The sequence below is a fragment of the Amphimedon queenslandica genome, unplaced genomic scaffold, assembly GCF_000090795.2.
Source record: "Amphimedon queenslandica unplaced genomic scaffold, v1.1 AMPQUscaffold_13281, whole genome shotgun sequence".
Lineage (NCBI taxonomy): Eukaryota > Metazoa > Porifera > Demospongiae > Haplosclerida > Niphatidae > Amphimedon > Amphimedon queenslandica.
In genome coordinates, this window is record NW_003546483.1 from 111,236 (window position 1) to 134,316 (window position 23,081).

The 23,081-nt window shown below is 36.8% G+C and overlaps 7 protein-coding genes across 9 annotated transcripts; 5 read left to right on the forward strand and 2 right to left on the reverse strand.

Annotated features, from left to right (window-relative positions):
• Positions 1-24: 24 nt before the first annotated feature.
• On the reverse strand, positions 25-2,036 carry LOC105313558 (putative helicase mov-10-B.1). The gene is made up of 3 exons (XM_011407087.2): positions 1,565-2,036; positions 1,207-1,349; positions 25-996 (listed from the first exon to the last, which is right to left on the reverse strand). Exons 1-3 carry the CDS (start codon positions 2,021-2,023, stop codon positions 45-47), a joined length of 1,554 nt encoding a protein of 517 aa, XP_011405389.2. The 5' UTR covers positions 2,024-2,036; the 3' UTR covers positions 25-44.
• A 32-nt stretch (positions 2,037-2,068) lies between these two features.
• On the forward strand, positions 2,069-2,733 carry LOC100640885 (transcription elongation factor SPT4-A-like). The gene is made up of 4 exons (XM_003388186.3): positions 2,069-2,180; positions 2,227-2,333; positions 2,408-2,463; positions 2,530-2,733. Exons 1-4 carry the CDS (start codon positions 2,112-2,114, stop codon positions 2,649-2,651), a joined length of 354 nt encoding a protein of 117 aa, XP_003388234.1. The 5' UTR covers positions 2,069-2,111; the 3' UTR covers positions 2,652-2,733.
• Positions 2,732-5,156, forward strand: LOC100632126 (deacetylase Atu3266-like). 3 transcript variants are annotated; one of them, XM_019999266.1, is made up of 6 exons: positions 2,732-3,048; positions 3,156-3,266; positions 3,324-3,477; positions 3,538-3,626; positions 3,675-4,905; positions 4,956-5,156. In XM_019999266.1, the coding sequence occupies exons 1-5, from the start codon at positions 2,769-2,771 to the stop codon at positions 4,295-4,297; spliced, it is 1,257 nt and encodes a 418-aa protein (XP_019854825.1). In that variant the 5' UTR covers positions 2,732-2,768; the 3' UTR covers positions 4,298-4,905; positions 4,956-5,156. The 3 variants fall into 3 exon arrangements, with proteins under 3 accessions (XP_019854825.1, XP_003388250.1, XP_019854826.1); XM_003388202.2 differs by having other exon boundaries at positions 3,675-4,606; positions 4,653-5,156; XM_019999267.1 differs by having other exon boundaries at positions 3,675-4,606; positions 4,658-5,156.
• A 702-nt stretch (positions 5,157-5,858) lies between these two features.
• On the forward strand, positions 5,859-10,706 carry LOC109583795 (neural cell adhesion molecule L1-like protein). Its single transcript, XM_019999265.1, has 16 exons — positions 5,859-6,106; positions 6,151-6,395; positions 6,445-6,581; positions 6,643-6,828; positions 6,880-6,996; positions 7,048-7,136; positions 7,183-7,278; positions 7,339-7,464; positions 7,516-7,797; positions 7,871-8,161; positions 8,213-8,413; positions 8,466-8,558; positions 8,607-8,906; positions 8,952-9,013; positions 10,006-10,478; positions 10,524-10,706. Exons 4-16 carry the CDS (start codon positions 6,698-6,700, stop codon positions 10,648-10,650), a joined length of 2,388 nt encoding a protein of 795 aa, XP_019854824.1. The 5' UTR covers positions 5,859-6,106; positions 6,151-6,395; positions 6,445-6,581; positions 6,643-6,697; the 3' UTR covers positions 10,651-10,706.
• A 28-nt stretch (positions 10,707-10,734) lies between these two features.
• On the forward strand, positions 10,735-13,247 carry LOC109583797 (uncharacterized). The gene has a single exon (XM_019999270.1). The coding sequence runs from the start codon at positions 10,766-10,768 to the stop codon at positions 13,214-13,216; it is 2,451 nt and encodes an 816-aa protein (XP_019854829.1). The 5' UTR covers positions 10,735-10,765; the 3' UTR covers positions 13,217-13,247.
• Positions 13,248-13,280: 33 nt separating this feature from the next.
• Positions 13,281-20,198, reverse strand: LOC109583796 (uncharacterized). Its single transcript, XM_019999268.1, has 4 exons — positions 19,065-20,198; positions 18,379-18,777; positions 17,191-18,211; positions 13,281-17,009 (listed from the first exon to the last, which is right to left on the reverse strand). Exons 1-4 carry the CDS (start codon positions 20,042-20,044, stop codon positions 13,377-13,379), a joined length of 6,033 nt encoding a protein of 2,010 aa, XP_019854827.1. The 5' UTR covers positions 20,045-20,198; the 3' UTR covers positions 13,281-13,376.
• Positions 20,199-20,424: 226 nt separating this feature from the next.
• On the forward strand, positions 20,425-23,071 carry LOC100632252 (pyridoxal 5'-phosphate synthase subunit SNZERR-like). Its single transcript, XM_003388203.3, has 7 exons — positions 20,425-20,525; positions 20,844-21,025; positions 21,178-21,298; positions 21,882-22,028; positions 22,164-22,346; positions 22,437-22,615; positions 22,883-23,071. Exons 1-7 carry the CDS (start codon positions 20,507-20,509, stop codon positions 22,943-22,945), a joined length of 894 nt encoding a protein of 297 aa, XP_003388251.1. The 5' UTR covers positions 20,425-20,506; the 3' UTR covers positions 22,946-23,071.
• The last annotated feature ends 10 nt before the right edge of the window (positions 23,072-23,081 follow it).

Here is a 23,081-nt window from a genome sequence, read left to right on the forward strand (position 1 = left end):
GATTACCCATGTCTGACGTATGCATGCACTGTAAGTGTAGAGATTCATACCTGATGTAGTTCTCCAGCAATTACTAGATGTGTGTCCTTATTTGCTAAAAGAAGAGGAGCAAGCGTATCTATTTCTCTTGCCTGGCCTCCCTCATCAATGAAGATATGAGTAAAGAAACCTTTAGGAGCTACATTCGATATTTTGAGAGCAGTGTCATATGCAGTGACTACTATTAACTTTGTCTCTTTGGAAAAATGATTAATAAATGAGGTTTTGCTACAGTCTGATATATTAAACTGAAACTCATTTGGGGTCGAGGAGCAACACTTCTCTTGGATAATTCTAACAACTGTTGCATCATTTGGCATATCTAAAAAATATTCTTTAAAAATTCTATCGGCAGAGCAATGATGATGACAAGATAGTAAAATACGCGTGATCGACTCATCTTTAATAATGAACTTTGCTGCAACACAAAGCAGATGCGTCTTTCCACAGCCAGAAGGACCATGTATCAGAATTGGAGCTTGTGATTTGGTGTGCAGTATCAATTTTAGGCCATATATTTGATCTTTGTTTAAATTAGCATCAATTTCTAAATGTTCGAGGCTAAAAGGTTTAAAATCATCAGGTGAAGGGATTATTCTTTTTAGTGCATCATCAGTTATACATGTCAAAACATTGTGAAGACTTTCAAATAAACAACGATTGACTTCAAACTTGATTTTAAATTGAGTCTTTGGATAAAATCTCATAAATTTAGCTGCATTCTCTGAATCAAAGGAAATAGAAAGTACATCTTGAGAAATTTTGTAGCCATAAACTGCTTCACAAATGATACAAGAATTCGTACTCATAATAGTTAGCCGATTTCTCATTTGAGCGGCATAAGTCATTTGACTAATATCAAGGCCTTCAACAAAAGCAGATAGAGCAAAATTATCTTGAGCTAATTGACGTGGCCTATATGTGACAATGATGTATGTTTTTTCCATTCTGTTTAATCTATAGTGACATAGGAATGAAAACATAAAAGAAAGACAAGAAAACAAACTAAAAGCTTACAATTACAAAATAGTGTTTGAATTAGACACATACATATGTAATTATGTAAAATTGATCATAATTTAGTTAATCAGAATCACTGAATCAGCTCAAATTCTTTGCATGCATAAGTTAGAGGATGTAACCAATCATTTGAAAAACTCTACTTACATTTCATCAATGATATTCTTATGCTCTTCTTCCTCATGAAAGAGCAAGGATTTATATTTTGTCTTGTAGTTTTCTAGTTTAATAGGTAAGGTCATGTCACTAGACAAATCAGGGGAGTTGGGTATGTCTTTTAGAGAACTATTCTGAAAATGAAAATAAAAATTAATGATAGAGTTGCCGTGCATGCAGATCTTATAAATATGAGCCAGCATGCATTGTCTTGAAATAATAACAGTTATAGGCAGCATAGGCAGTTAAAGGAAAATGTTATGTAAATAACAGGTGCATATGCAAAGGAAATGTTTGCACATTGCGGTATAGTAGTTTCTGTGTAAAATGTGGCCTATTATTCATTTACCTTTTCACTGTGTAAGCCTTTACTACAATCGAGTGACAAATTTTTCCATACTCTTTTCTCTGCTTTGCTATGAGGCCAATGACAATCCTCTACACCAGGACAACCCAATCCAGCCATGTAGCACGTTCTAAAATAGCGTGGAGACGGCCTCAACCGGAGTGGTAGTTTTAAATGAGTATGGTAGACCAGCGGTAGTTGCCTTATTCTTACCAGTACGCCTTTATGCTCTGTTACTAGCACATGTCGCGGACGATTATGTTCAGCAGCAGAGCGACACTTAAGACTCTCCGTCAATAACAATAGATCCCAAGGTGCTCGTCTATAACATAGTTCACATACTCTGCCAAAACTTGCCCTGGTACTACTACTACTACTACTTGAGCTAAGAGAAGGAATCATAGGAATGTTGCTCATCACAAAGTCACAGGTACTGGTCAGGCACACTGGCACAGGCAGCATAAAATTAATTAGAGCTCCACCCACGTCTTATTAGAACCACACCTTTTCACAAGGGCGGGGCTAAAGTAATAACCACACCTACAACAAGATGTCTCTCGATTCTGTCCCTAAAGATCTTCGTGGCTTAAGAGCTTGCAAGCTGTGCTCTATGGTTAAGGTAGTCAAGAAAATTTTTAAGTAGTTATTATAAATTTTTACTTTAGTCGTTTGATCAGTTTCTTTACAATGGTTGTGACAATTGCGAGAGATACATTCACTTGAAAGGGAACAGGGGTCGAGTTAATGACTGTACAAGTCCTAACTTTGATGGGTGAGTCATGATACTCTACATATGTTTTAAAAGGGACGATTTTATAAACCACTAATTGACTGCTCTTGCTTTAGGCTAATATCAATGATGAGTAACGAAGACAGTTGGGTAGCAAAATGGCAGAGAATAAGTAAGTGTACATTAATCAAATGTCTCTATGAGTGTGAGAGGATTATTTGCTTTTATTTCTTCCTAGATAAGTTCACTAAAGGATGCTATGCAGTATCAGTGTCAGGAGAACTGCCTGAAGATATACTGGACGAGTTGAGAGAGAGAGGTGTGGTGTATCAATCACGTGACACCTCCGATGCCAGCTAACGGATCGGAACAGAACCACACTTGATAAAACATTTGCATGTACATGTATTCATTGATTTTGTCTCATCAATTAAATAATTATTGCAGTATTAAAAGAGGTGTGGCTGGGGTGCAAATATGGCTGTTCTCATAAAGAATGGTTTTGTTATTGATCCAGCTAATGATATGCAAATGCAATTAGATGTTCTCTTGGAAAATGGATTAGTAACAACTGTACAATCTAGTATTGAGCCTCCCTTGGAGTGCAGTGTTTTTGATGCCTCAGGCTGTATTGTCTGTCCAGGCCTGATTGATATGCATGTTCATTGTTTCCCTGGTGGGTCTTCTCTTGGGATAGATCCTGACAAGTATTGCCTTCCTAGAGGAGTCACTACCGTAGTCGATGCTGGGAGTGCAGGTATAAAGTATGGGCAGTCATGAGTTGTGCAAACTGTATTAAATTGCCATATTGGCAGTGCCTTAAGGGCAAACCTTGCTGTAGTGTTATCTGTCATGTTTCTGCAGGTGCAAAGAGCTTTTCTAAGTTTCTCGCTTATTGCAAGACAAGGAAAACTCGTATCTTTAGTTTACTTCATGTCTCAAGGGTTGGGCTAGAAACGGCAGGCTGTGCTACAGGTTAGATTATAAATTTCTCCATCTCATAGTTAAAACAATTATTATTTTGTTAAATAGCAGATTTACCTGGTGAGCTGGAGTCAATAGATGACGTGAATGAAGACGAATGTTTGGAATGTGCGAAAGCAAACCCTGATACCATAGTTGGTATGAAGATTCGTCTCTCTGAGAATATTGCTAAGCAAGGACATAATGAAGCTGAGGCACTAAGGTACTTTAAGACAAATCTAGACTAGACAAATCACGCTATTTTTAAATTATTTTACTATAGACGAGCTCTCTTGATTACTGAAAAAATTAAACTTCCTCTTATGGTTCATTATTCGTTCTCAACCTTACCTCATAAAGGTGTAGGAGAGGGTAAGTATTAAAGACAATGTGTACAGTTATGTATGCACTTCCATGTAGAATTGGGTGTCCCTGGAAGTTTGAGGAATGGCGATATCCTAACACACATGTATCATGGTTTTCAGTCAACTATCATCGATCCATCGACCAAATCTATTGATCCTGTTGTCCTTGAATCAAAAGAAAATGGTGTCAAGTTTGATATAGGCCATGGAATGGGTTCATTCAGTTGGACAGTAGCTGAGCTAGCCATCAAGACAGGGAATCTATGGCCTGACACAATCAGTACTGACCTCCATACTGAGTCAATGGATGGTCCTGCATATGACCTTACAACTGTAATGACAAAACTGCTACATTTAGGCATGCCACTTTTTGATGTCATTAAAGCTGTTACATTCACCCCAGCTAAATTGATCAACAGAGAGAAGATGATTGGTTCACTTACGCCAGGAGCTATTGCTGATGTTACAGTTATGAAGCTTGTTGACTGTGATCTAATGCTTGAAGATTGTCAGATGCACATGCGTAATATTAAGCAGCGTCTGATTCCAGTGGCTGCTTGGAGAGCTGGAGAAAGAGTAAAGATTTTTGAGCCTTGGGGAACGTGGCCAAATGTTAGTGAGAGCTATCAATGCCATCAAAGCAGAGAAAGAACTCTTCTTCACATTAGACCCGATTAATAGTAAAATGCTGTGATTATTAAAAATAATTTTTTAAAAGGTTTCTATTAAAATAACTTGTAGTATGATGATAACTGAATGATAACAGAACCACCCTTTCACATCATCACATGATATTTGATATCTGGGCATCATAAGAAAATGGCTCATAAGGACGTGGTAACAATTCCAGCATATGTAATCCAACCAGCAACTAGACCTCACATTGTGTGGATAGAAATAAAAGATGGTACATCAGAGACAAGACGAGAAGACATATACTGGAAGGGTGTACTCGATAGCATAAGTGGTGACGTAGCTAATGAGGTGGTAAGTGTTCAAATTAAATCTAACTGAAATTGCATATATACGTTAGACTAGAGAGGGACACCGTATTCAGACTTGAAAATTGTACTCTCTGGATCATCAATGGTAGAAAGTTTAGGATCACACGTACGTACCCCAAACCAAGATCTTAAATGCACCAATGCCAATACTCTCTCTATTTATACAACATTGTCAGCAGAACCAGGAGAGGGAGAAATATGTAATTATGGAGAATATCAATCACTTGCTGAAAAGATAATACATCAAGTAATAGAAAGTACCTATAAACATTTGAGTGGAGAGTAAGTTATTATGTTAAAGTTAATTTTTTAGTATTGGATTAATTTTGTAGGACCTATGTTAAAATTAAATATGACGCTATAATACTAAAAAAGGCAAACAATCAAAAGAAATCTGCACCTGAAGGAGTAATTGTAGTTACTTAAACTGTAGTGGATTCTTCATTTTTTTCTATGTAGCTATTGTTACATCTACTTACATTTTATTCTTCTATTCATTAATTTTTGCCCTTCAGCATATTTCAAAAATCATATCTTTATAGTCACTAAGTGTGCGTTACAGTCATGAAGCTTGTTGACTGTGATCTAATGCTTGAAGATTGTCAGATGCACATGCGTAATATTAAGCAGCATCTGATTCCAGTGGCTGCTTGGAGAGCTGGAGAAAGAGTAAAGATTTTTGAGCCTTGGGGAATGTGGCCAAATGTTAGGGAGAGCTATCAATGCCATATTACCATAAAACTGAGCAAAGAGAGAAATCTTTATCATGTTACATGGTCCTGATTAATATTACTTGTTATGACATTTAGTTGGTAATTGATTTTTTTGGAAGAATAAATAGCTGATGCTAATTGAAAAAAGAATAAATATGTATACATGATGAGGTGATAACATAAAAATCAATAGCTAAATCAAAATTTACAATCCAGATAGAATTTAAGATAAGAGATATATAGAGGTTGATTTTTTGATGTTACTTGGGAGAGAGCTCCAGAGTCTAATGGTAGATGGAAGGAAGGAGAGGCGATAGGAGGAGGTACGACAGAATGGGGCAATATAGCTATAGGGACAATAGGGACGGAGCAACATTGGGGGAGATCGAGAGGGAGGGTGTGGAGTAATGGTGATAATAACAGCTGCACAGCCTCCACCCCCTTTTACTATTGTAATACAATTTTACATTATTTCTTGTCAACAAGGGGATCATACAGGAGAAATGGCTCAATTTATGCTCTTTTCAAGGTTGAAGCCTTCTATGTTTTCAAGGGCTTATGCAAAGGGCAATGCATCCCTAAGCCTCCTGCAACTTTTTAGAGCTAGATCTACTCACAACATATCAATTCCAGCATATCTAATCCAATCAGCAACTAGACCTGACATTGTGTGGATAGAAATAAAAGATGGTACATCAGAGACAAGACGAGAAGACACATACTGGAAGGGTATACTCGATAGCATAGGTAATGAAGTAGCTAATGAGGTGGTAAGTGTTCAAATTAAATCTAACTGAAATTGTATGTATAATAGAGGGGGACTCCGTATTCAGACTTGAAAATTGTGCTCTCTGGATCATCAATGGTAGAAAGTTTAGGATCACACGTATGTGCATATCAAGATCTTGAATGCACCAATGCCAATACTCTCTCTATTTACACAACAATGGAACTAGGAGAGGGAGAATTGTGTACTGGTAATAATGGATATAATAAACCATTTGCTGAAAAGATAGTTGATATAGTACAGGAAATTACTAGTAATCATTTGGTGGGAGAGTAAGTTTTGTATCAAAGTTATTTTTAAGTATTCCGATTAATTCTATAGGACCTATGTTAAAATCAAATATGAAGCAATAATTGAAAAATTAAAAAAATATAAGAAATCTGCACCTGAATTAGTCTCGCCCCGCCCGGCGAGACTACACCTGAATGAGTTACATAAACCATGAGAACAATAGAATAGTAAATTAGCATTAGATTCTTCTATTTTTGCCATTAATTTAGTTTTTTTTAAATTTGTAAGCTGCTAATGTAAAGGTTGGGGAACTGCTGATCTTGATGGCTGATGTCAATGAATTATGGTGAAGCATGCAGCCATTATGAATGAGGTTAAGGGCGGGGCTGAAGATGCACAGCAGGCTAAGGGCGGGGCTGGTGTCAACATGGCACAAATTGCTTTTCTGTTATTTCTTGTTTTTGCCACAACAGTGTAAGTCAGTCGGACCAGATAAAGCTACAGTACTTATATTCTATATTACAGACCAGAATCATGTTCAGCATGCTTGCAAACCACAACCTCTGTCGCTAATGTTAGCATGGTGTCATTTTACACCAACACAACTTGCTGTGGATTTTTGTGCTGGTTTACATGCGATGCGTAAGTCCTTTACTTATAAACCACACATGCACCTTGTGAATTTAACTGCAGAGGAGAAAGTCACATAATATACGTGTCCCAGTACATAATGTCATACAAGTGCTGCCCTGGGTATGGACCTGGATATCCTACCTGTAACCGTAAGCTATTAAATTCATTTAACTGACTTAATATAATACCTTACAGCAATATGCAATGATACATGTGATGAGAATATGGTCTGCTCAGCTCCTGACACCTGCACATGTGGACCAGGATGGACTGGGGAAGACTGTGATATTGGTATTGGATGTGCTGGCTTGTTCTCAATAAAATAATGCATGTTTAATTGTTTTTGTGTAGATATCAATGAATGTGAGGAACAACAAGACAATTGTGAAGACAGGTGCATCAACATTGATGGATTATTTCTTTGCTCTTGTTTTGATAAAAATGATATAATATCTCGTGATGGACTCCGTTGCTTGAGTAAGGAGACCTAATTGCAATGTATTATTATAAATGACATTACCATTACAGGTTCTGTTACAAATATTACTGTAATTCCTGGCAGTAGATCACTTACATTGTCATGGATACTACCATTTGATTATGAAGATGATGGTAATTTCACTGGACTCTCAATCATATGCAACAAAAAGGAGGAACAGTACTCTATTGAGTCTGCTATTATTGGTCCTAAAACTAATGGCACAGTGCATTCCTTCACTCCATTCACTAATTATACTTGCTGTATCACTCCAGAATGGGGCTTGGACATTGGTCCTACAAACTGTACTGATTCAATGACAATGCAAGATGGTAAGCCAACCATGTAGTATGAAGTGATTCATGCACAAAATAAAATATTTTTTAATAATTTTCTTTATTATAGCACCAGATGATTCTCCACACAATGTCAGTCTAATATCACTCAGCTCCAGTGAAATGTTATTGCAATGGACGCCCCCACTGATTAAAAATGGGATCATTGATTACTACACTCTTCATATTGACTATACTAATGGGAGTGAAGTTTCAGCTACAACTATTAACAGTCATTATAATCAGTATATACTCCAATGGTTGTCACCTTACCAGTCAGTGGGAGTAAGTCTTTCAGCTACAACTAGAGGTGGAGAAGGACCTTACTCAAGCTATATTTATAATAGGACAAATGAAGGAGGTACAATCAATGCAATATCAACTCTATTATTTTTCATTTGAATCATTTTAGTGCCTGGTCCTGTTCAAAACATTAATGTCCAAGTCCTGCTAAATACAACAGTTAAAATAACATGGAATGAGCCATTACTCCCTAATGGTATCATAACTGACTATGATTTGCAAGTCAGTAGTCTAACAAGTGACAGCAGGTTTGCAACAAATAAGAGAATACTCCTTGGAGATCCTTTATTAGCTTATATAACAGACCTTGGTTAGTGGATTGCATTATAGTTAGTATTTTTGATACTTATCACTCACTACAGAACCATATGTGCCCTATTCAGTCAATATCACTGCTAAGACTAGTGTTGGTAAAGGTGCTACAGCTACTAAGATATTCTATACAGAAGAAACAAGTATAAATTACATTGTATTACATGTATATTTAATATAATGTAACTTAGCTCCTAGTGTTAGTCCTCAAATAGTCTCTGCATACAAGGATACTCCTGTATCTATACATATTAGCTGGTTAGAACTAAGCTTGAAAGAAAGCCGGGGCTTTGTAACAAACTATACAATAATGATCTCAATCTCCATCGATTATTGTAATATTACTGTATCAGAGCAGAAAGCAATGGTAGCCAAAGAGAGGATTTCATACACATTCTCACAGTTAGAGCCATCAAAAAATTATTGTATCTCAATTTCTGCTTCTACTGTTGCTGGTGAAGGAAAAGTATCACCACTCTTACTTGTTAACGGTAAAGATATTACTATAGAAATATTAATTTTATGTTGTACTACAGTGTATGAGCACAGTAAAGTAGTACTTTACTTGAAAGGAGTAGCAAACTGTTCAGAATGGACTGTAAGTGCACACATGCATAATACTGCCAGTCACTGCAAAAATACAGCTCCATTTATACAATTTTTATGATGCATATACATGTTCTTATGAAGTTTGAGCTAAGTGATTTCAATCAAAAGTTAGATTTGTTACAAATTTTTAAGTTGCTCAAAAATCAGGTGGCAAAGTATCTGTACTATAGTACAGCGACTTCAACCAAATTTCACCAAAATTGAAAAGAAAAGAATTCTTTATTTTTATAGCTTTTTCTGATGCATATACATGTACTTATGTTGCGTAGAAAGTTTGAACTGATTCCAATCACATTTGGATTTTTTTTGCAAATTTTTAAAGTTACTCCAGAATTGGACAAAATTCCCTGTACTATAGTACAGGGTCTCAAGCCAAATTTTACCAAAATTGAAAAGGAAAGAATTCTTCATTTTTATAACTTTTTTTGATGCATATACATGTACTTATGTTGCGTAGAAAGTTTGAGCCAATTCCAATCACAATTGGATTTTTTTACAAATTTTTAAAGTTACTCCAAAATCAGGCAAAAGTCCCTGTACTATAGTACAGGGCCTCAAGCCAAAATTTCATCAAAAATGACAAGGGAAAAATTCTCCATTTTAATAACCTTTTCTGATGCATATACATGTACTTATGTTGCGTAGAAAGTTTAAGCTGATTCCGATCACATTTGGATTTTTTCCAAATTTTTAAAGTTACTCCAAAATCAGACAAAATTCCCTGTACTATATAGTACAGAGTCTCAAGCCAAATTTCACCAAAATTGAAAAGGAGAGAATTCTTCATTTTTATAACTTTTTCTGATACATATACATGTACTTATGTTGCGTAGAAAGTTTGAACTGATTCATATCAAAATTTAATTTTTTACAAATTTTTAAGTTGCTCAAAAATGGATAGATTCTACATAATATTTGGTCAAATTTCAGTATGCAATAATTAACAGCATTTGATTAACTATGATTTCTCCTAAATTCTAGCAAAGTAATACTCAAACCAAATTATCCAAACTTGATGAAACGCTGCTTCACTACCTTCTGCTCCATTGCAATTGCCCTATTGATCAAAACTACATATTTGACAGTCACTTTGAGCTCTGCAGTAATGACAACAGCACACTCATTGGATACAGAACAGCTTTAATCGGCACTGTGTCAGTCAACAGCACTGAACTAGTTGAAACAGTCAAAAAATGGGTAGCCACCAATCCAAAAATTGTCGTTGATGGACTACAACTTGAAATATTGTCAGTGTGTAGGTTTTATACTGATGAGTCTCAATGCCAGCTTCACGAAACACCTACTGGTTATCCCACATTGCTTGGTGTAGACTCAAATACAAGTCAATACACAGCCATTGGAGTAACTGCAGGGCTTTTAGTACTTGGAATGCTGGTGTTCACTATAATTACTGTAACTTTAGTGTGCTTTTGGATGCGTAGAAAAACCAGGAGGTATGATAATGCTTTAAAGAGTGTAATTATTTTGTAATGCTATAGGTTGAAAAGAAAATATCATCATGTACGAGAAGGTAACGATGAAGAGAATGATGATCCAAATTATATAAAACTAAGACGTCCAAAGAAACATAGAAATCTAAATCTAACAAAAGAAACTGCAATATAATTCATTGCTACTATGTTCTTATTGCATTCCCTATTAATTTTGTTTAAAAATTTTGTGAGTTCACATGGGTTGATTTCATGGGCGTGCTCTTTTATGGGCGTGTCAGTGCATTAAAATGGCAGCCAAAGGCGATGGAGGAAACTCTCTCTTTCAACCTTTAAAAGAAGGTCTTTCGTTATCAAAACCTTCAAAGCCAAGTCTGAATCTTGAACACTTGTCAAATTTTCCTGTTACTTTGGCTAAAAGAAAGAGATCAAGAGACTCTACGGACGAATTGCCTGACTATATTGATGATGAATCGGAAGACGACAGTGTTTCTTTACCAATTACTAAAAGATCTCCAATGTCTAAGCAATCACCTTCTATTCCTAGCCGTTCTAATACTACCCCTACTGCTACAAATCCTAATATTAAACCAGGGACTATGCCTCACTCTACCAATAAATCTATGTCATGTCCTCTTCCAGGTTCTTCTCCTAAGCCAGCTGTTACAAGAGTTTCACCTGTTAAAGCTACACCACAGGTCAAGACAAGAGCTAACGACAATCCACCTGCTATCCAGTCAAAAAGAAAACCTATTTCTAAACCCACCAAAGAAAAGGAGGGCACCGTATGGTCCGAGCCTAACCTAGGAAATAAAATATCGGCATTACCCAATGAATCATTATTTGGTTCAGACAATCCTTTTAAGTCAATGGGAAAAATAACGAGATTTCCCAATACACCAGTAACAGAGTCAAGTGCAGCTTCAAGTTCAGTTCATTCATTCTCTTTTGCAGCAGCTGCAACTGCGTCCAAACAGGATTCAAAATCACTTCCAAAGAATACAAAAGGAGCGACTCTTCCAACTCCTATAAAGAGCCAGCAACTAACTGAAGGTATGTCTGTCAGTCCTTTGTTTGTAATGAAAGAGTCGAAAAACTTTAAAATAATTGGAAGCAATTGTATCAGTGTATCACCTGATAAGCAGAAAATTATAGTCACTGGTGAGAAGCATCAAGTTGAAGTGATCATTGACCGTCTTAAAGAAAAATTCCAAAGCTTTACATCTAAATTAAAATCAAAAACATTCCCGATGAAGGCCATCTTTGCTCCTTTACTTTTAGAGGAAAGTTTCACAAAGAAACTTGAAGATATCAGTCAAGAAAATTTAGTTGAGATTCGATTTGTTAAATTAGGGAGTAAAGAGCCATTAATGTGTGAGACAGTTGTTTCAGAACTTAAAACTGCCATAGGTGATAAGAATCTTACTTTATATCATCTGTACAAAGCAAATCTACTTCAACAAAGGGAATCTCTCAAACAAGAATGGTGTATTCAAAATTGCAATGGGATATGGTATAAAGTATCTGATGAGACAGATGACTTGTTTAATGAAAGCTCACAAACAACTCTTGAAGTACAAAATCATGGTCAGACTTTTAAAGTCAATCTTGAAACCAAGCAAGCCATCGGGCCCGATGGTTTTGTATATCCTATGAAATCTGAGGATATCAAACCGACATGGCTGTATCATCAAGATGATGATTTTGGATTTGTCTCGTATTCTGATGAAATATCTAGTTTGATAGAACACTGTTATAAAACACATAAATTTGAACCTGTTTCTGTTCTTGTTGATGGTGACGATTGCGAATGCTACTTCAATTTTCAGTCGAGATTGGAATGGAATCTAACAAAAAAGTCAAATCGTCCTATAAAACGTGATCCGCCAATAACGCCTCCTTTCTTGTCACCAGAAATCAATTTGATTATTACTGGGTATCAGTCTGACATTGATGCTGTAGAGAAATCACTTCATTCCTTTTTTCAGGAGAAACTAAAGTCATCTTCTTTACCTCCTAAAGTTAATCGACAGTTATTAGAGTATCGCCTAGCACAGTATTGTGTGGAAGTGGACTGTCACAGAGTTACTGGAGTGAACCAGTATGCAGACAAAGTATTGTTAGAAGAGGCAGTCAGCTTGATCAGTTTTATTAGCGAAGAGGAAGTTCCACCAGAATGGGCACCACAGGAAAATGATGTTGAAGTATTTCAAGTTCACAGAGGCACAGAGGAATGGAATTTTGTTCAAAGAAAGTGGAGCGAAACAATGTTAGTGTCATTGAAAAGGATTGAGCGTATTCAGAACAAGTGGCTTTGGAGGCACTACTGTCTCTGTAGGGAGAGGATAAAAAGCAAAAACAGAGGAATGGAAAACGAAAAGTGGCTTTTTCATGGAACTAGAGAAACAAGACCTCAAGAGGTTTATAATTCTGAGAAAGGATGTGACTTTCGTTTCTCTTCTTCTGGAATGTGGGGCAATGGTAGTTATTTTGCAGATAAAGCATCTTATTCAGATGATTACAAGTATCAATCATCATTGGGTAAGCAGATGTTCCTAGTCCGTGTTCTTACTGGAGATGCAATTGAGTTACAGCCACAGAAGCTTAAAATGCCTCCTCCAAAGAATCCTGCTGATAAAACAGTTCGTTATGATTCAGTGAAAGGTTTTACTAAAAAGACTAATATTTATATTGTTTATGAGCATGATAAATCATATCCAGCTTATCTCATTACATATTAAATATCCGACCATTATTAGTGTTATTTCTGTAGCTGTTGATTTTTAAATTATTTTATTCGGTATTAATAAACTAAAGCAACTACACACAATAATATCTAAACTGTAAAGAAGCAAAACAAATTTCAGCATATCACAAAACAAATAGTACTAGCTCTAGTATTTAAAAAAAGCGTCGAGGACAATCATAAGATATCAAATATGCAGGATAAGCTTTCAAGTTGTCATAAGTCATGAAAACATCAGATCCATGAGTATTTCCACTGACAGTATCATATCGTACTTGACCTAATTGGAAGTTATTAGATGCTGAGCCAGCTGGAACAAATGAAGGTTTTTCAGGAGGCATACGTAAGCTAGAATTAGAAGCACATTGATAAGTGACTCCAGTCAAAACTTTAGCTAAAAACATTTGCTTCACTTGTTTACCTCCTTTGGTACAAGGACCATGTGCATAAGAATCAGAATAGCTGGCATTAACAGCAAAATAATTAGCTTGTCCCCACATCCCACTAGCACTGAACCTCATATCAAAGCCTTCCTCTGAATCATATATTTGCTTTGGGTCATTGTTCCTTGTTCCATGAAACAGCTCTTTCTCATTAACTTGACCAGCATTCTTCTTCTGTAGTGCTGCCTTATGGTTTGAGTACTTTTCCCACAAGTACTGATTCTGAATGCGCTCAATGCAATGAACAGTTACACGAGGCATTGTTCTCTGGAACTGTGACACCACATGCTGGTACTCTCTAGTTCCTTCCTTTACCACAAATATTTCCAGTGTTTTTTGTTGAGGTTGCCATTCCTTAGGCTTCTGTACTGTCATTCCTTTATTAGCAGTTTCCATGTGAGTTAGCAAACATTTCTGCATTTCTGTCAGGGCTTCCTTAACAAGGTGTGTAACACCCACAAGCCTAGCTGACCTTGCACTTTCAGACGATGAAATTATATCAAGCTTAATGGTATGCCGAGTAGCTATGTTATGCAAATACCTCTCTAATTGCTTTGATGAGGACGGTATTTTAAGTGTATCATTAGAAAGGCATTTGTCCAGTTTACTCTGCAGAACCGATGCTGCTTTATCAATGTGCTCCCTTGGGCCACAGAGAGTCACTGGGACTTTGCTCACTGTTGCTTTACTAGCTGGAGCATCTGGTCCTTCTCGTTTGATACTACGAGTTGTATTGGTCCTTGTATTACACTGGGTCATATTCTCAAAATCAAACGAGTAAGTGAATTTTCTAATATTGAGTCTACCGCTTGTACCACTCTGATACCATTCCTCTAACTGTTGTGCATGCTCTTCACTATATTCCTGATATACTCCTTTATCATTATTGAAGGACCACTTGACAGCTCCTAAATCACCATCATCATCATCATCATCTGATGGACACAATCGTTTCATGGCTCGTACATTCCCAGTGCTAGCATTTTTCTGCTGCATATTTTCAAAATCGAATGTGTACGAGTGCCTACCAATGACCAGCTGGCCTGTAGGTGAGTTATTCTGATACCATGATTCCAACTGACTTGAGCTCTGATCATCATAGAGTGTCCATTGCTGCTGATCATTGAAATAATACCATTGAACAGTATCACCTGGTGATCCATCAGTCTCCTCAGTATCATCAACTACTTCCACTTCATCTCTTGATTGTGACAACTTAATTTTACGCGTGAAATTTGTTCTCGTATTCGTTTGCACCATGCTCTTAAAATCAATCTCGTATATTGTACCTTTGACCGTTATCTGGCAAGGAGCTAAAGGGTTTTGCTGATACCTTTGACTGAGGAGGCTATTAGTATATTGATCATAAGGTTTGAACAAGTTATCATCATCGCGCCAACTCCACATCAACTGCTGCCCTTGAGTTAATGGAGGAGACTGAATAGGAACAGCTTGTGGAAGAATTGGTTGAGGATTTTGTGCTTTCAAAGCCGCTTCAAAATTAGCCACTAGACTAGGCAATAAAACAAAACGAACAGAGAGAAGTGAGCTGGACCTGACAGTTTTACAAAACTTGATCAAGCCTGCAATAGAAGCTGATGCACAGACTGGTCCAGGCACTGAAAACACTCCAGTTCCTAATGCTGGAATGGATACACTTGTTAAACGATTATTATGAGCTTCTAAGCACACATTTAATACTGCCTGCTCTAAAAAACCCTGTTCATTTGAAAGGCCTCCAGTCCATCTTGGAGACACAGCATGAATGATATTTTTAAAAGGCAGCTTGCCAGGACCCAGACAAACTGCATTACCAGGTAGCAATGGGCCATTGAGAAATACATATTTATTACTCTCAGTCTGAATTGCATCACCACCTTTGTCTGATATTTTCTTTGCCAATCCACCAATGTGTTTTAAATCCCCATTAGCTGCGTTTACAATGGCATCGACATTTTCACTCAAGAGGTCACCAGATACGATTGACACTTGAAGGGAATGGGAAGAAGGGGCGGGCTTCAATTCCTTGCTAATAACAACTCTGTTGTTTGCGGTAATTATAATCGAGTACTGGACTTGTACTTGTTCAGAAAACTTTTCAAATTCTTGGGTTTTAAAATACGGAGCCTTATAATAATCCACATCAATTGTTTTCGTGGATTTACCTTCTGAAATAGCTTCAATGGCCTCTTCGACTAATTTCTTGATGATCTGAACACTTTCTGTTAGACCAGTAAACTTAAAAACAACGAAAGGCTTGTCACTAAAATTCAAAGAAATTCTAACTTTCTCTCTTTCAGCAGCCTTACTAGCTTCTTTAAGAACTATTTTAGCTTTACTTGTCATGACAGCAGAAATAAAGTCATCATTATACTGCAAAGTGACTGTCTCTTCAGACGAACCTTCCAAATGATTGGTTATCTTCTCAACAGTAGAATCAACCACTTCAGGAGCTGAGCAAAGACCAATCACCGTAAGACTCTTTCCTTGTACTTGTAGCCAGACACTACTAGCAATATCCAGTGAGTTTGCTAGCTCAACAATGCGAGTTGGTAGCCTATACTTATCCTTGATTTGGATCTGGCGCTTCACAGTCTCTCCATTTTCACGAGTCTTAATAATGCTACTAACCTTTTCAACAGACTCTTTACTTAAACCATAAACTGTAAAATTTACAGATATTTCTGTACTCGGGGCAGTAGACGGTCTTCTGGTGGCTTCATTAGGTCTGCCTGGTGCTTTTGGTTTTCCCCTTCCTCTTCCTCCTCTCCTTTCATCTCCTTCTCTCTCTTCATCCTTTTCATAAAATTCAAGCATAATCTCATGCTCTGATTCTAATTCCTTCTTCACTTGTACCCATCGTTTCTTCCACTGAGCAATGACATTCTGTGTAGTAGTCACAGCAAATTTATTGACTGTAAAGTCACAAAGAAACTCCTTCAATTCGTCACACACTCCATCAACGGCTGATGACTTACCCATCACACTAATAGTAAACTTCTTTGAGAACTGGTAAGCCTCCACTCTTGGCTGTGGTAATTGGATAGTACGACATTTCCCTTGTAATTTCTCTAGCTTATCATGACATTTCGTCTTCAGATAGACTACCTGATATCCAGTGACTTCAATAGTTTTAGTCACAAAAATTGAGTCTTCAATTTGTGCCTGGCATTCCAGGATATCACTGTCTCTTATGCCATGTACTAGTACTTTGGGTGATTGGGTTGAGGTTCCTTGCAGAAATATTCTGACTGAATGCGCTTTCTCAAACTCTTGCTTCCTTTTCATGATATAATCCGTTGATTTAGGAGATACAGAGATTGACTCGGTGTGAGGATTTAAAGTCTAAAAATATAAAAATTTATACCATAAAATACAGCACATGTAAATTAACCAAAGCTGCTACATGTACATGCACATTTAGAGGAGGGCCAAATTACAATATTCTTTTATCACTTTTATAGGCATAAAGTTACAATCCTATCCACAATACATATACATGTACATTGTATGCTAACTAACACACCTCCATTTCAGAGCAGACATGTTGAAAGTCCTCAATGCTAGTACTATAAATCGATATCGTAAATCCTTTTGAAGAACCTTCAGATGATGAGGAATGATGTCGACCCTGCCTTGAGGAGCGGCCAGACTGCTGGGTGGAGTCCTCCTTGTTGTGACGAGTGATGACGTGGGTAAAGGTTTTCTTTTGATGGAGTTGTCTAAGAACTTCAGACTCAATGTGCGAGATAAAACGACAATCAGCGGAAAAGGGAAATTCCTTAGATTCTAGTTCCGACGTGACAAAATACTCTAAAAGTTTCTTTTCAGTTTCACTGACGACGTCACAAGGTCCCTCAAAATAAACGACATCCTCTGAACTAGTGACTTTAGATGTTAAACCAGTCAATAGTTGCTTAGTACCTTCAGTTGGTTGCTTGAAAAGGCAATGATGAACATACAAAGCAATACCAGGAGGAGCCTCTAGTGGTCTACGTACGAATTCAGAGCTCTTCAATAAAGCCTGGATCCTTTCCTTGGCATCAGTGAGATCAGCAGTGACGTACCCATGAATTATTATACTGCTATTCTTTGTTTTTATTGAAATATCGACCAAGCAATCTTGCTCGATTCGCTGGATCACTGTTAAAAGCTTTGAACGTACTCTCTCCAGCGCTTCTGGTCCCAATAAAGTAATCTCTTTGTTTTTCTTTTTACGAATCAGCTTCATTATCTCTTGAAGGCTTTCTTCATTACGGCAGCAAATGTAATCAGTAGCTCCGTCGCTAGAAATGATTGCTGTTTTAGGATTCAGTGAGGAGAGTTTCCTTTTAAAAGAGAGGAAAAGGATCGGCTTAAACGGAGGAAGAGCAGATTTTACTAATTCCAATAGTCTCTTCTCCACATCAGCACGAGCTAGTGGTACATTATGAGACAAGCCATTGAGTGAAATCCCTCCATTAGAATAAGTAAGTTCCACTTGATATTGCATGAAAATATCATTAGAGAGACTAGGATGGAATGCTTTTAATGCTTCAAGTTTGACCCTAGAAAAACAGCATAATAGTAATATATAATAGTCTCGTCAAGACTCTTTAAAATAAATGCTGCAAATATCAATGTATTGATCTACATGCAACATGATTTTTATGCGTCTTACAACAAAATGTAAGCACATTGTAAATGTAAAATGACACACAGTGATTATCATTACCTTTCAACTCTAATGTCTTTGGCTAGATTATTCCAGCAGTAGGTGTAGGCTGACTCTACAGCAACCACAGTGCCAACGATAAGGAGCTTACAGGCACCATCACGAATTGGGAATATAATGATGTGAGAATTAGTCTCAAAAGGTCGAACTAACTCAATGTAATTCTTTCCGTCATTCATCATTAATTCTTCCCACTGCATTTCTGTTAGTACAACAGATTTCTCAGTATATTTAGCTATTGTGTTCCTCTTAAATGAGTCAATTAGATCATGGGATGGTGCTTCAATATAAAGGGAGCCAGGTGAATAGGTGAGGAGCCCACCATTTTGCTCTAATCTTTTAATGTCTTCCATAGCATCATTGCCAAAGCATTGATACAATTCTCTCGACATATCAAACCTAATAATAAAATAAAGAAGTACATTATGTACACTTACATAGCTCAAGAGTATTAAAAATACATGTAATTCAACCACAACTACATGTACATGTATTGCTTTCAAGTTTCAATTTTTGTTCACAAAACAACTATTAATCTATCTACTCCTTACTTATGCTGGTAGTTATCTTATAAATAAGCTAACAAACACATTTGCCAACCACTTACTATAAGCATAGTACTACTATTAATACATCTTTATATACATAAAGGTATTATTATTTGCTACACACGTACACTAACATACCTCTGGTGAACATAATTGTTAGATGGTGAAGGAGAGCAAGTGTCATTAAGTTTCACTTGTACGGATGCTCCCTTCATCTCCAGCCCATTCAACAGCACAGTAGCACTAAATGCATCAGCCATATCAGGAAACGTCACGGTACAAACAGTAGGAGAGTTACGATATAAAGCTTTAATGTTAGTAACGGATGCAGTAGTAATGTGTTCAATAATCTCTTGATCAGTTATAGAAGGATCGAGTGAACTAATGACTATACTGCTAGTAGTAGCAGCTGTGGGAACTGATGATGTAGAAATAGGAAGAGTAGAAGATACTGGAATACTTTCTGGAGGAGGATTTGATGTGATATCTAGTAATGATGGATTACTAACTGAAGGACGTGATTGCTCTTGATTCCTTAAAGCAGTCGTATTATTAGCAGGTGTATCTTGACTGCTAATGGTTGGTGACAACACGGTAGATAGATCTTCAGTTTGTCTAGTCCATGTTAAAGGATCGGACATTGTTTGAGACGACTGACTATTCGGATAACTTAAAAGATCAGTTGCTAATGCAGTGGTACCTGCAATATCATCTTGTAATTGACAATTATCTTGACTGAGTGATAACGACAACAAATTACCAGCCCCACCAGTAGGAGAGAACTGAGACGGGCTGAGATTAAAGGATTGTGTACTATCAACTGTTAATAAATTCTGGTCGTTCATCGTATTAGGCAATAGCGTAGTGTCATCTTGACTCAAAACAGGAGGAACAAAAGTCGATTGTACACCAGTTATGTCTAAATCTAGGAGGGCAGGAGGCGGTGGCAATGGAGCCAATAGATCAATCTCCTCTATCCCTTCAGTTAATGGCACGTTAATATTCGTGACAGGAGGAGGAGCAGAGAAGCCATTGCTTTGGTTATCGTCTCCGGCTCTGTCTGTTAAAAGTTCCGGCCAATTGCCTTCTTCCTTGGAAATAGGTTGCTTTTCGGCCATTATATCAACTCTGAACTAGAACTAGCGGCTGATTCTAGTCGTTTTAATAGCGTCTCGAATGCCTAGTCACTCTTCCACTCTTACAGTGATTCTTGGAGTGAGGGGATTTTACCATGCTAGCAATGAATAAAGTTATAAAATTACAGTTAAATAGAAGGGATCATGAATAATTAGATAAAATCCCTGCAATAGATCTATCATCCCTGCAATCATGTTAATTTGTTCCATTAGAATAATGGCAAATAGCTTTATTACATATAGATCAAGATTAATTTTTATAAAAAGCAAAATTTTCATATTTTAGGTCCTGCAGCTTTCACCTTGTAAATTTTCTGCAGATCTCAGCAAATCATATGTGCAGAGCTCAGCCACCCACGCAAAGTTGGAAGCCCCTCCCACGTAAAAAAACATTATCATTATTATGTCATAATCAGCACTTTATTACCAACGATTATTTGCATCATGGAGGAACGCCAAACTGGTGAGTTTTTACATCATTTGCTTTACTATACCGTACTGGTACTGTTGTTACCTAGTAATGTAATGATAAATGTATTAAAACGAGCTTGCTCGAGCTGAAACTCCTCTGGCAAGGTGGATACTTTGCTGATTCCACGTGGTGTGTTTATACACTCATTATTATACATTTAATATTAAAGCTTAGGGATTATAATGCTCAGCAATCATGTCCTTATTTTATTCTGATACCAGCCAATGCTTTTTATTCAATATTTGCCCCCTCCCTATGATTGATACCCTTCAAGTATTATACCTCATTACATCACTGTCCTTGTATTAGGTACACCTATGTTAAAGGAAGGTTTAGCTCAGATGCTAAAGGGGGGAATTATAATGGATGTTGTCAACGCAGAGCAAGCTAAGATTGCCGAAGAGGCAGGAGCATGTGCTGTGATGGCCTTAGAGCGTGTTCCAGCTGATATTAGAAAAGAAGGAGGTGTGGCTAGAATGTCTGACCCAAAAGTAAATAGTTATACATAATTCAAGTTACAAAATATGCGTAAAAGGTTTTTATAATATTTTGTTAAGTATGTACAAGTTACACAAGGTTTTCATGTGTATAAATAGCTGTTTGTATATGAATATTTTTTTTAATTTGTTTTTATTTTTTTTAGAAAATTAAAGAGATAATGGCAGCTGTCACCATACCAGTAATGGCTAAAGTTCGTATCGGACATTTTGTCGAGGCTCAGATACTCGAGGCTCTCAGTGTTGACTTTATTGATGAATCAGAAGGTAATGTATAGTACAATTAAACTTGATACATTTAGTACAGTAAAAATCACTAGAAGAGGTTTCATTACATTTTCTGATGCATGTACATGTTCTTATGCTGTGTATCAAGTTTGAGCTCATTAAAGGATTTTTGTATCGTTATTATTTTTTAATTAAGCTTACTATCTCAAAGCAGCTGCTTATCATTGCTTGTTAATTTTATGTTTACACCACATTTTGCTACACTACTATAAACACTACTATGATTGTACCAGTCATTCTGCCGATATGACTCAGCAGAAGTTAGCTAAGAAATGAATGTTAGGGGAAGATTTATAATTACCTTAGTCATCCTCAGTTGCTCAAAAATTAGGCCAAAGCACCTGTACTATAATAGTACAGGGTCTTTGACCAGATTTCATTAAAAATGACAAGGAGAGAATTCTTTGTTTTTATGATTTTTTGATTCATGCATGTACTTATCTTGTGTAAAAAGTTTGAGCTGATTCCAATCAAATTAAAATTTATTACAAATTTTTAAAGTTGCTCCAAAATCGGACCAAAGTCCTGGCAGTATTATAATGCTTTTGTTTCACTGTTGTAGTATTAACTCCGGCTGATGATCAGAATCACGTTAACAAACACGATTTCAGTGTACCGTTTGTGTGTGGAGCCAGAGACCTTGGCGAGGCCTTGAGAAGGATTGCTGAAGGTGCTTCGATGATAAGAACTAAAGGAGAAGCAGGGACAGGTCAGTAGTTTGTATTATTTTAATCACAAATTTTAGTTTCAATCATAATTATTATAATACTATTATAGCACAATTATAATACTTATACTTTAAGTTTCCTGTATATTTTAATGCTTTATTTTGTACTTGTTCTAGGTAATGTGGTTCAAGCTGTTAAACATGCACGGACAATCAATCATCAAATCAGGATTGCAAAGGCAATGGACTCCAGCGAGCTGTACAGCTACGCTAAAGAGTTAGGAGTGTCACACGAGCTTTTAAAGAAGACAGCCGAACTTGGAAGACTGCCTGTTGTCAACTTTGCTGCCGGAGGATTAGGTACATTGCAATGTTATGTGGATATAACTGTGCCAATACTGCATGTATAATAGTATAATGCACGATTCTTCTCTTTCTCCCTCCTTTTAGCTACTCCTGCTGACGTTGGGTTATTAATGCAGTTAGGTGTTGACGGAGTATTTGTTGGCTCTGGCATATTCAAGAGTGCCAATCCGGAGAAAAGAGCACGGGCTATGGTCCAGGCAGTAACTCATTTCAATGATCCAAAGATACTTGCAACAGTCAGCGAAGACCTTGGAGAACCTATGGTAGACACACAATACATATTCCATTCCTCATTGCATGTCTGCATACACTGCATATAGCTGGTAATTTTGGAGTGATGAAATTTTGATGAATTGCTAAATTTTTGATGATCAGATGGTTTTAATTTGCCATTGAGCATGTCCATAAATGGTTCAAAATGGTGAGTTTAATGATGGCGAATGGCTGTCAAATGCTAAATGTCCCAAAATTCTCTCCCTCCAAAGTTATCAGTTATCACAGTATTTGTAATGATGCTATTTTGATGGCAGGTTGGGGTCAATTGTGACGAGTTGAAAGAGAAGTGGGCCGGAAGAGAAAGCTCTAGAGTCTAACGCTTGAAAATTGTATCATTATTATTTATTATTGTAGTTTAGTTATTGTTAGTAGTTTTATTATTATTGCTGTTTATTTATTGGTCTATTCCTTTTATTTTTGATTCAATTTGTGCTAAAAGTTGAGTTTCTCAGC